The sequence below is a fragment of the Colletotrichum costaricense genome (genome assembly GCF_030867565.1).
Source record: "Colletotrichum costaricense strain IMI 309622 chromosome Unknown Scaffold_3.1, whole genome shotgun sequence".
Classification (NCBI taxonomy): Eukaryota; Fungi; Ascomycota; class Sordariomycetes; order Glomerellales; family Glomerellaceae; genus Colletotrichum; species Colletotrichum costaricense.
The window spans coordinates 2953462-2966567 of NW_026848232.1; the positions used below are offsets into that span (position 1 = coordinate 2953462).

At 53.4% G+C, this 13106-nt stretch overlaps 1 protein-coding gene across 1 annotated transcript; it reads right to left on the reverse strand.

Moving 5' to 3' along the window:
- Positions 1-596: 596 nt before the first annotated feature.
- CCOS01_03820 (protein-tyrosine phosphatase) lies at positions 597-3558 on the reverse strand (the record flags this gene model as incomplete). The annotated part of the gene is made up of 2 exons (XM_060452003.1): positions 597-1652; positions 1708-3558. 2 exons carry the CDS (start codon positions 3556-3558, stop codon positions 597-599), a joined length of 2907 nt encoding a protein of 968 aa, XP_060318268.1.
- Positions 3559-13106: the final 9548 nt, after the last annotated feature.

Consider the following 13106-nt stretch of genomic DNA (forward strand, 5'->3'; position numbering starts at 1 on the left):
TGGTGAGGAAGTGGAGTATCGTCATCTTGAGACAGATCACTTGTGATAAATACTCAGTAAACTCGGTGGTATTAGAATTTAACGGATGGATGACCAGTCAATTCGGTGGTGTTTCCTCATGGCATTGGTTCACTCGTATACTACATCCACTTCGCTTCACGAAAAATCAAAATTCTAGGTTGTGAGGTCAAAGGAGGAGAGAGCATGCCAGACGGCAACTCCTCTGCTCTTTTTCTTTCTCTCATTCATTCAAGCGCCTCTCTAATGTACAGTTCCAAAGGACCGACCGCAGTCGAGATCCCCAACATGCTGGCGTCGTCAGACACAAAAGTCGAGTGCCAAACGCCATGCATCGTAATATATATGCTCTGAAATGCCCAAACGCCTTTAGCCTCATGCCTGACCTGGCCCGGTGTGTGCGTCTCTCTTTCCGTAGTGCCTTATTTGCCGTAAAAGAAAAATGCACAATGCCATCTTTCTCATCACTCGCCGATATTGGCGTATTCCGCCGTCCAACAGGGGTATCGAATTACGATTCTCCACGAATTCCATTTCCGGTTTTCCGTCCGTCTCCCTATGCAAGCCATGCCACATGATTAGTTGTCCCCTCTAAGCTGCAAACTTCCACTACGTGCTCTCCCTCCTTTGGGAGAACCTGAGCTCTTCTCGTGCCATCGCCATACGTATTCAACAATCGTCTCGTAGCACAAGACGTATTGACGCAGGCTTTGCACCATGCTGAGTCGTTGGTTGCGGAAATCCTCAACCGTCTTCTGGATGAGATCCATAGTGTCGCTGTCGTCCGCCAACCACGCTGTGTCTAATGGGGTTCTGTCTGGAGAGCCCCGTCGCACGTCGGCGCTAGTGCGACGGCTGCTCGGAGTGAAATCAAAGGTCTTCTCCCGAGGCGAAGACTCCTCAGATCCGCTCATCTTTATATCACCGTCCGAATCCCGCTTTCTTACGGGCTTCGTGGTCGTCTTATTTAGTCGTTGCCGCTTCAGCATATCGATAACGCTGTCTACAGTGCAGAAGGTACCGGTTCGACCACATCCCGCAGAACAATGCACCAACATTGGCCTGGCCCTCTGGTCCGTCTCCGGCTCGTCATACCAAGCAATAGGGCCTGATTCCGGGGACACACGGGCACTGCTCACGGAGGACGTATCGACCGGCAAAGCTGAACGTTGCATCACGTTGGCTAAGTCCACGAGGGCCAGCAGATGTGACGGCTGCGCAGGCGCTCCAAAGTCGGGCCAGGAAGGATAGTGCAAGTGAGTGATCTCACGAATGGGCGCAAAGGGGTGTGAGCCGTGAGACAATGCAAACTTCCGAATGATGACATGCGGCGTCTCGCCTTGGGGAGGGGATGGCGAGGCAGTTGCGTTTGATGCCTCCAGGGTAGTCGTCGTCTGCGCGCGCCGGCGTCCGGCTTCCGCTGCAGCTGCAGCAGAAGGAGCACTTGACCCCTGGTTGGTGCGGTGCTTGTCAATGTCCAAGGACACTTTCTTCTCCGATAGCGGCTTGAGCTTGATCGAGCCAAAATCCCTGCCTTGCCAGTACGGGTGGCATTTAAGCTGGCCTCCTTCCGACTCCGCGGTCAACATGACGACGACACGGATATCTTGTTCCCAAACAACAGACCAGAAATCCTTCCTTGTATTAGTGTCCAATATACATATCGCGGAGATCTTGCCGATAGCTTACCTCAAATGTGGCGGGGAGCGGACCCTGGGTAGCGATGTACCTCTTATTGCTCCGAGATGCCTTGACGTGACTGGCATTGACGTAGTCGCAAGCCCCCTCGGAACGGCCTTGCAATTTGACCCGAGCGTGCTCGAACGGCAAAATGTCCTTGTAGCGATTTTTGCCGCCCTTCTCAATACCACAAAGCTGCGGAACAGTCTTGTCCTTTTCACTGCCACTGAACATGGAGTAGGCCGCCTTCATCCGCGACTGCTCAGCCTTTTCAATGTTGAGGAACTTGTCTGATACTTGCTTGCCATGATCGCTAGGCTTAGAGGCATCACGGAGCCATCTAGGTAGCGTAGGTGACTCCAGCCCCGACGGTCGAGCAATGTCCAGCTGACCAACTCCATCGGCGAGATCCATGTTCTGACGAATATTTGAGAAGAACGGATTGGCGTTGTTCTGTGTCATTGGTAGCATGACACCTCCAATGACAGGGGCGATGCCGGGCAAGTTACCGTCACCCGATGCTGCTGGACCGGAGCCGCTCGCTGGAGGACCGAATCCCTCATCCACAAGGTCGGGATAGGCGTCAGCGAAAGCATTGAAGCCACCCCGCAGGATGTACATGTTGCCGGAATACCCCTCATTCGTGAACTTCTTCACCATATTCATACACGTAACGGCGTCACGTTTCTCTGCAGAGTAAGCATCATAGACAACAAGGTGCTTCGTCGACTTCCACTGTGAAAAGCGCCCCTGCATATCCGGGCTTTGAAAGGTCTGCTGGAGTTTCGTCAGGTTGAAGGTAGCTCGCTTTAACAACGTTGTCGGAATGCAGAGATTGAGCGCGCCTTCGATCCGAGCTTGGGCATATTGCTGTGACACTCTCAAGTCCAGAAGCAACAGATCACTTTCTGAACCATCAGCCTCGATCAGGTCCTTCAATTGCGACGGCGCTATCAACGAGGGGCCGCTCTCCATAGTCGGCGGCACGGTCTCGGCGCGTGGCTGGTTTGCTCGAGCAGCACTCGGCGCTGGCGCATCGGGTTTGTTCTGTGAGATGGATAACCTAGGGTGACGGTCCTCTACTTTCGACAGTGTTGTTCTACGCTCAAAAGGCGACTCAGATTGCATCGGCGATTCGAATCTTGGCATGTTCAAATTGAACATCTGTGGTGGTTGTATCGACGCTTCGGAGTTTCGCTTGGAATCCAACGAGGCGTATGCTGAGTCGTTCAAGCTTTGCTGGTCAACTTCCTTGCTCTGCTTTCGCTCCGTGGGAATTCGAGGTATCGAAAAGTCCGAGGCGTGGTCGCTGGCATGCGTATTCCACCGTGGCGGTCGAGGACGAAGAGTGGTGGGGTTCGGGGGAGCTTGCGGAAAGTGCGAGGAGGAGAGGCTGAAGCTCACGCCGCGATTGAGGTCGGCTTGCCGTTTGAAGGCCTCATAGTCGGGATTAGCATCGATGGGAACTTGCTTGGGCAGCGCGGCGCCGAATGAGCGGACGGACGAAGTCGGGGAGCTCCAGTTGTCTCGTGGCATGGAGGCAGATTCTCTTGGATCGACGGACTGCTCGACAACAAGTCCAAAGTAGTTTGGACTCGCGGCCCTGGCCTCTGCCTGTCTTGCCGGAGTAAGGTTCCCGTTCCCGGGAGGCATTGACTGGCCCACGGAGTAGGGCATTCTTGGAGATGCCACGGGAGTAGAAGGGTTAGGAGTCTTTGCGGGCGGAACGGCGAGTTTGGACTGTGAGTGGGAGTGGCTATGAGAAGATCGCGGCGCAGGCGAGGGCCTGGGAGCTGAATGATGAGTCTTCATGGTGTAGTGGACGGATGTTGCTCCGTCGTTGCTCCTCTTGTCGAGCATGGTTAGTGTGTGTGTAGGTGTAGGTGGTTGTAAAGAGGATGGGATGTGTGAGAGAGAGCCACGGATGTTTCTGGAGGATAGGTATTGTTCCGGACGCCTGGCCAAGTGTTGAAGGCCCTTGGTCAACAATCAAAGCGCCATTCCGGTATGGCGGCGTTTTTTTGGGCGGGACGGTTAAGGCAAGGTCGGATAGGGTTCAGGTAGATCGGAGGGAATGGGAAGGGAGGGAGGGTGTGCGGAAGAGGCTCTTTGAAAGGGAAAGGGACAGGCAGTGGGGGGTCTTTTAGAGAGAAAAGAAGGTTGCGGGGGGGTTCTGACGTGACGGCACAAGTGGCGATCTGAACCCGGTTTGGACCTGGGGGTGGTGGTTGCTTGGCCCTTTGCTTGGTTGAGTTGTGACTTTCTGAAGCGGTGATGGATGCCCTGGGCGAAGGATGACGGAGAGCAGAGGCAGAGAAAGAGAGAGAGAGAGAGGGGATACACCTGATGGTTATTACTCTGACTCTGGTTCTAACTGTCTCTGAAGCTACTCTCAACTGCGAAGAAGACAGGATGGTGTGGTCGAGAATGGGCTGGGCTGAGCTGACGGGGGCCGGACAAGGTGGTGGCGTTCGGCGTCCCGAGAACCAGTAGAGAGAGATTGAGAGAGCGAGGACAGTGACAGTGACAATGTGACTGTTATGTGTGCTCTGGTAAGGTGCCGTACAGACGGACTATGGATAATACTCTGAATCGGTATGGGTAGTATGGGAAGTAATAGAACGAAGACGCCTCGGGTTGAGCGCAGCGCAATGGAACTCTAGCAGCGGGACAACACGACACGACGGCGGAGGACGAAGTGGGCGACCAAGCAAGGTCCAAGGAAACAGGCACTGAGGCGAGCAACTGGGCAAATGGGCCAGCGGGGGGGAGATAGCTACATCAAAGGCGCACCGGACACGCAAAGGAAAAAGGGAGGACCTGACTTGCTAGGTCTGGGGGTGTGTGAAAGACAAGGCGAGCATTGGGAACAACAATTCCCAGGAGAAAAGGGCAGGGGGGAAAGACGGGAAAGAGAGAGAGGGAAAGAAAAAAAAAAAAAAAAAAAAAAAAGGGTCCAGCCAGGTCTTGCTTGGGAGAGGAGTAGGAGTGAATGGAATGGGAACGCGCACGAGAAAGCAGCAGAGAAGAAGAAGGGGGGGCACCCCTGGCTTGCGGGCAGGGAAGGGATACCTACCGACTTGGGTGTGGGAGCAAGAAACAGGTGTGGTGTGTACTAATGTGTGTGTGTGTGTGTCTCGCGGCAGCTAGGTATTCTCTTCTCTTTCTCTCTTTTCTAGTACCCTTTTTCTAGGTATACATTTTTGGTTTTATTTCGGACTCTAAAGCTGGTTGGTTGAGCTTGATTTTGCTTGTGAGAGTTTGGACTTGGGTCAGGGGCGTACCGCATTCACATTGGATTCTTCTTCTTCATGAAAGACGATGGGATGGTGGTTTGTCTGGGCAACGGCTTGCAAAAACCAATATGGCTAGAGCTGTGCAAGGCAAGGCAAGGCAAGCAGGGCAGGGCAGTGTGTTCTCAGCCCTCTCTGCAATTTGAAGTGTTGAAAGCACATGTGCGGAACCGCATTCTCTAGCGGCGGTACGGAGTGAGTAAGGAGTACGGGACATGGCGTTGGCAGCAGGCACAATATCGACGGCTGTCCCCGGGCCAAAACGGTCCAACCTGGCAAGTCGACGGTGTAAGCAAGATACGGGGATCCGTAGAGGCGCGAGGCAGTGGGAAGGAAAGGGCAGCACGAGGGCATGGCGCGCAGTGGGGGAAGAGAAAGGACAGAAAAGAAGGTGTCATGTCTGATGAGGTCGTGTGTCGTCCAGAACGGGAGGGATCGGCGCGTTGAGGTTAGCTCGGCGGAGTCTATGACATCAACCCTGTGTGAGACACTAGTCATCACGTGAGGATCCCAATGCACATAATGCACATGCAGACACTGTGTTAGTAAGCACAGCTGCCGGGAAGAACGATCGTAACAAAGGCACTCGCACGGTAGGAAGCTCACCACTTGTTCCCACAGGGCTGGTGTCTGGTCCACCGCGTCATAGAATGGGGGCGCTATTTTGACGGGGCTCTTCCATCGTCTCCCATTGGACAGACTCTCGGTTGTGCGTCCCTCCAGAGATGAGCTATGGCGCAAAAGCAGAGAGCGCAACCTTCCCACGGATGAGAATTCGTTCTTTCTTTCTACCTTGGGTAGGTCACCTAGGTAAAGTACCGAACACGTACTGCTTATTCCCTCCTGCCTTTGAACCACAGCTCTGGATCCCCCAACCACAGAAGGAGACAAGGAAGCAGGGGCTTGAAGAGAAGGTTTGATGCTGCAAGATCGCAAGGCTCGAAAAAGCAACACAGAACAAGTCGACAACACCATGTTCCGAAACACAAGACCCAACAAGCGCAAGCGCAGGCTAACGAATCTAGCAGTCGGCTTGCAATAACCAGGCCCAGCTACCTATGCTCCTCTACCCTACCTTATTCTGCGAGCTGACCAAGAGCCAGTGGAGGTGGTATTGACAGGGCAAGCCCCCAACACCTTAGCCGCGCAACAGGTAGCAGGGCAGAGACCGCGACGCCCACCTCGCGAACACGCACACACCGTTCAAGACACAACGGTATACATTTGCATATACCACAGGCCATGCTCGCCCTTGTTCGACCTAGGATGCAAGCAGGCGCTTTACTGTGTACAATAGCGCTGTTGTGGCCATCGCAAGGCCATCACAATAGAGCGTCGCAGTTGAATTTCACAACAGCCAATTGCCATGGAGAATCTGTTCTGAGGGATTCACAGGCCAAAGGTACCGATACCTTCCCTGTACCTTGCGCCCTCCAAAGTTGCCCAGACTCGAGATCTCACTCTTTATTTGGAGAGTGGGGTCCGCATGGTGCAGACGTCATAGGGCCCATGTAGATGAGCAAACTAGCATCATCATCCCAAGTCTCGAAGAGTCTGGACCCCTTTTCGACGCCGCCAGCCAGCCAATCGCACATCTGCGCTCAATTCGTGTGGGAGCATTGGGTATGTATCTGCTCCAACCACAACCACAGTACCTTCGAATACGGGCACTGGGGGAACCGTTTTTTTGCAGCCATGAGTGTTCCAGCCTCTACATACCTTGCTACGTAGTTACTGCGTAAGATCATCTTGCGCGAATCACAAAGCTATCGAAATCCGCCTCGTTGCCTATTTTCAGCAAATGGTTTCTGGTCCAATCTGCTGAATAGAACCATCAGGCCATTTCGCCCAGGAGGCGAGAGTTTGGCATGATTCCTCGCCAAATTGGCTTTTCTGCAAACCGCCCCCCCTTGCTGACGGTCCTTCTTTGGGGAATGACGTAGGCAAGCATTACGAACGGTCAGGTACCCGTGCTCCATTTCAGCTGACATTTCGGCGTGGGGCCCCTCTCTTTCCATTCGGCGAACATTCGTACGTACATAGTAGTAGTACCACCGTGAAGCCTTGAGCCTTGAGGTTCAGGTAGCTATGTACAGCCTACCGGCAGCTGCGTGACACAGCAAAGTTTATCAGCTTTGCAACTTTGTCTGCCCAATTCGCTCAAACTCTGTTCATCGTCCCAAGGGCCTAGAACTATTCCATCAACTCTGTTCGACTCGTGTACCTGATGCAGTGGTGATGATGCGCCGACTACTAGGTGTCCAACGGTTAGTCCCCAAACCTGCCGATTCCCAGTCATTGTCGTCTGCGATGCCGTCAACAATTGTTTATGGGTTTCTACGAGAATTGTGAAATGGAAGCATGGCAGGGCATCATGCCGGAAGGTCGCCGAAGACAACAGCGCAAGCTTTTGCATGTTGACATGGTTCATAGAGCAACGCCCCGTTGTCTGGATCCGTACCTACCTGATATTTTGAAGATCCTCAGGCTTCAACGGTCAACAACAAGAGTGACATTCAATTCGAGTACACACAATCAGGCACACTTGAAACGGGGACGCGGCCATTTGCACCGGTAACACTGAGATATCGATAAACATCTCCCTTCAGGTGAAGCGCCAATCCCATTCCAACTTTCCAAGTTTGGCAGGCCGTCGGATGACACGCTGGATGGTATACGTATACGACATAAGGTACCTTACGGTAGCTAAGGTGGTCTACGAAGGTAAGACACTTTGGTTACTTTTGAGAGGAATCTGGCAGGTGCTACGAGTACCTTCTCTTGCCCAAGGTCATGGGTACGCATACACGCGCGGAAGGTATGGATGTGTTGGTACCTTCCACGTTGACAACAAATGCGGTCCCAGGGAAAGAACAAGTTCGGGTCGGAGATATCCATGGCGGCTGCCATGGCAGATTGCCTCAGCACGTGAGGTCTCGTGGGGGTACGTCTATTCCGTACCTGCCTTACCTTACACAGGTAATCGCAAAGCTCCCAAACGTCGCCAAATCAAAAGTTGGAGAAGGCACACAACAGCTGGAACGGAAAACCTTCACCGTGGCACCGTTTTTCCCATCTTGTGCTTCAGCTCCGACTCAGCCCTCACTTGTGTTGGTGAGGGTTTTCCCATTTTCTTTTCCATTTCCAAGTTTATGACAAGTTGCCTCCACTCCCACGAGTCCCACACGCCCCCCGTGGCCACCTACCTTAACCTAGGTACTGAGACGACGTACCTTACTGCGTAGGTAGGCACGCTAGGCCACTACTGCGTAGGTATCGCTGCTGTCTCGCCCGATATCCCATGTTCCCTTCCCGAATCCCGTGCCCGTCTTTTCTCCAAGTTTTCCATTCTTGGCCCTCCCCTTTCTTGCCCTCATGTCTCTTGCTTTACTGTTTTCGTCTAGATGCCTGAGACTTGAGCAACCTTCCTACCTACCTTCCTAGCCTAGGGCTACAATGCAGAAAGCGAGGGGGCCCGATGACAATGGAATTGCTCATGGGAAATTGCCCACCAATTCCATACGGGCATTCCTCATCTTTTGCATTTCTCCCATCTTTTCCCCATCCTTTCGCCCCTTCACCCCCGTGCCCTTCCTTCCGTTCTCCAAACTCCCCCAGTCTTCATCTTTCCCATCCCCGTCTGCCCGTTCCCCCGTTCACCCGTTTCTCCCCCGTTGATTGCCGGACTTCTGCCCGGGCATCCATCTTCGGCCGGTGGATTCCTTCCGCAAAGCGCAGTCGTAGCCCCCCGTGCAGCGTGCCCCTCTCCTTGATCCTCAAGCCTCAAGCCATTGGGTCTCACTCTGCATCCATCGCACCCGTCCATCGCATCCATGGTTCCTCCCACTCCGTCCCATCCATCTGGCACACTGGCATTGACATGCCGCCCTGTTTTTCCCTCACCGACACGAACAATTGACCAGCTTTGATCAGGATTCAGCAAAGAACCAATCCCCACTCACTCCTCCTTAGCTCGCGCGCCCAGCATCCCAAGCGTCCCGCTCGCTGACCGTTCGAGTACCATCGCTTCTTGTAACCTCCTGGGCAGTTGGCACTAGGTAGGGACGGCACATTGGAGAAACAGGGGACACGCCTGTCACACGGACACCCGCACCGGACGCAGCTCCGTCCCATCTTGCACAGCTCGCTCCCTTCCAGTCTGTCTTCTGTTGCAGCAGCACCAACACCAGCACCAGCGGCACCACTGGCTACAAGGTCAACATACCAAGCGCTCCCTAACCTGTTCATCCCCCGTCGCAGCAGAAGCTCAGGGTCCTGGGGCTCCCACCGAGCGATAACGGCAGACGGCAGACGGCGCCTTCATCAAGTCATTACACCAACAAACATCCCCCGGTTGTCTCATTCTCAACAACCCAGCGACAATTGGATGGTGACCTAGCTCCCAGGTATGCCACACTACTTCGGGCATGGCACTCATTCCCTTGAACCCTTGAGGCTTTTCAGCTGTTCCGTCAGCCTACCAAAGACGTTCTGTTCACCTCTGGCCCCGTCACGGTCATGATCAATGATCTCTACATTTTCAGGCCCACTAGATCACTCCTCGCGTGCAAGAACTTGAAGCACCGCCAACGGTACCTTACTCGCAAGGCCGCCCACCCACCACTCTGCTAGTCTTTGTTTGATCGGAGCAATCCAACCGGGACTCCTCTTCCTCGAGTCGTAAGATGCTGGGAATCTGGGATAGTGCCAACATTACCGACTCGCCTCGGTCCTTTGCTGCGCGGTCACTCGATGCCGGCTCATCAGCGACGGCTCTTCTCATTTGCTAGGTACAGGCTGCGCTATCTCTGAGGCTGCATAGCGCCAGGCCAAAGTAACTCTGTGTCATCTGCAGGGTTCTCGGTTCGCAGGCGGCAGACCCCAACGGCTCATCAAGCTGCCAAGGACGGATGCTACACAATCACGAAGACAGCAGCACTACTGGCCCACTGGGCAGAATCAACAACGCACACAGAAGCCAAGAGGTAGTGTATTCGGCAACTCCCAACTCGAGACAAGTCCTTGTGTCCACCCACACGCCTTTACGCCTTTCTACTGGCTTGAAACAACAGAACACTGATGCCTGTGGTCACCAAATGGACAACTGCGGTTCGTCCGCTTAGAGCCTTCAAACGCTTGTTGTGCTTTCAGGCCAGGGCCAGCGGTTCTGCAGCGGGAATTGGCCTCCCTCGGTTTTCTCTCAGATCACTATGGACCCTGATTTCTCTCACCTCTATCCGATTACTTCGTAGTCCATTCGTACTGCGATTACGGATACCTATCCGCGATCCGTCCAAATGGCCTTATTCTTTCGTCATGCAGCCGGCACCGTCAACCTTGAGCCCTGCGAACCCCCCTTTTCTTCAGCGCAATTCTTGTACCACCACTAAGGTTTCCATCTGCTCGGTGCAGGACCCGTAATCGAAACGTCATCACTTTCAGCACCGCCGCGGGCATTCGAGGGCTGTATCTTGACAAGAAAATATTCATGTTTGAGCCTTAGAGTCTTGGCAGTCTTCACCCGTAGGAGACGCGTCGTATACGGTACACGATGGACGGGAAAGGCGGCCATTCGTCAAAGTCTACAGGTCTGTCTTTGTCTCGAACAAGACGGACCTCGCGCCGTCAAGTTTGGATGCATGGCTGCTCATGCCGCCGCGCCGCGTTTCGCTACCCCTGCTGTGCCTAGCGTACACGGCTACGGAGTACTTCTCTTCCGCTGCTGGTTCAACGCGCAACGCACAAGATGATGTCGATCTGCTTTGAACAGAAGCCATCAGCTTCACAGTCCGACCGCAAGTCCGGCGCTGTATCAAACGAAAAATGGGCGAGTCAACCGGCAGCCCAACCGGCCGCCGTAGCCAACGCGGACTGGACCCCTTCTCCTCTCCCCCGCACCGGTCGTCTCACCAGGACGACTATCATAGCCCCCCTTGGAGAGAGAGAGAGAGAGACAGAGAGTCACGGGCACTGGCGCGGGATTAGGTACAGCATCTCCACCCACATCTCTCCAGGGAAAACCGTTCCATATCACACACCGAAACTTGCAACGCTGGCGTCTATTGCGGTCTAGAACACTTCTACGTATCCACCTTCTCCACCTGTAGCACCCTCGCAGCAAAGTCCTGGGCCTCTTTACTTTTTCTGCCCGCTAATCTTAGGCCCTGTCGCGGACGCCAGACAGGCCGGGGCCTTGTCTCCAGGATCACTGACTGCGCTGTCCCTCCTTCAGTGGTGTCTGTTCAACGTTGTTGCCCATCACCTTCTTGCTCCGGTCCGAGCCTGAGCCTGGGTGCTGTGTACTACCGGGATAGCGGATGTCCCTCCGTGAGACTCGAACCGAGTCAATGAAGTGTCTCGCTGCATGTTTTGCCCTCGTGCTTGCTTTCTTGCTCTGTCTTGGGTCAAGCGATCTTGGGCTTTAATCTCTGTTGGAATTCTCATTCCCAGAGAATCGTCAACTGCTGTTGATTGATTGTAATAATGGCCCTGTCCTGGGGGGTCCGTCTGTTTGCAAATGAAGGGCTGTGGGGCAGCCATCGCATCTTTACGGATAGAAAGCCTCACTCAAAACCGACTTGGATTTCCGTGGGAAAAAAAAGTAGACAACGCAGAAACAAACCGCGGGAGCGCCCCTTGGCACAACAAACTAACAAGATCAAGATTCCCGATCGATGACAATCGGGACCAGTCCTCACCAGTCAGGTCACTAATCTCACTTCAGCCTTACTTTCAAAATGATTCTCCAGCCTCCGGTTCACTCACTTTCGAGCTCCCCTTTCGGTGGAAAAGCTACCTGCAACCTACCTACCTACCTACCTACTGATGCAAGTCACAACCGGTGCGGTAGAAACCCACCGAGAAAGTGGATGAGTGCTACATCGGACGAGAAACAGGGGGTCGCCTTTTTGGCTTGTTCTCTCAAGGCGACGTCGGGTTCGCTCATGACACGCTGAGAGTTCGGCGAACCCGTTGAAGAACAAAAGTAACATGAACAAAGAACTCCACCCCCGGGAAATCCTGAAAATAGCTGTGGACATTCTACCGTAGTAGTAGCTACGCGTCTGCCTATGATGTCAGAGGCCGTTTGATTCCCTTGTCGCGTACTAGGTAGGAAGGTTGAGAGGACCTTGTCGTGTAGGTGAGGGATGTGTTTTGGCTTGATGTGGTGTTAGCTACGCGCATCGCTCATTCGTTCGCAATATGCGCGGTCACTGGTTTAACGAAAAGTTGCTCAATAATCGCCAATCACATGTACTATTCGGGGCGTCAATGTTGGCGGCATGCTCGAAAGAAGTTTGTTTCGTGTTTCCAAGTTCTTTGGTGTCGGGACGTTGCAGCTTTGCCAACTTCGCCGACGTTCGCCGTCTTTCGGCGCAACGACAATTCAATGGTTCTTGATGATTATGATAATAACGACGGCTTTTGAGTAGACGTGCGGAGAGAAGGTTGGCTTTGCTGCTGGGTTAGTTGACAGTCGATGGGGAACCTGCTTTTCTGGTGATCGAGCGTCATACGGTCTGGTGTTGATGTTAACGAGTTCAAGCAAAATAAACAAGTACGATCTTAGAGCGGGCAAAATCTCGTGGAGAGTCTGCACCTGATACAGTGTCAGGGCAAAGTTGGAGATTACATATCCCGAATGATACTCCTTCGCCTTTCATGTCCTCGAATGAGAATCTCTTCTTGAAACTCTAGGTCTGCTTCGCCAACGTTGTAGCTGTTTTGACGTTGCTTGAGTGGACATATCAGCATGTTCGTCAGACTCCCCAAATGACTCTAATAGCTCAACGAGTAAACAAGTATTGTTGGAATGTACGTTAGCAGGGCCAGCCTCTCGGCCTGGATGAAGTTCGATAATCTGTATTGAACTGCGCAGTGGTATGGCGAAGGGCTATTTGTACGGCCCAGAGCACCTTCCAGATCCACCATTGCTACGAATATTACAACACGTATCGTTGAAAACCATGCTTGTATGACCTCTCGTCTGCTCTAGTGAGTACATCAGCGTTCTATCAACCGTGTGCTGAGGTTGAACTCTGAACCGGGGATGGAAGAGCCCATTCAACTACACGTCTCGAAAGTATGGTACTATTCATGAGACTTGCCGGAAGG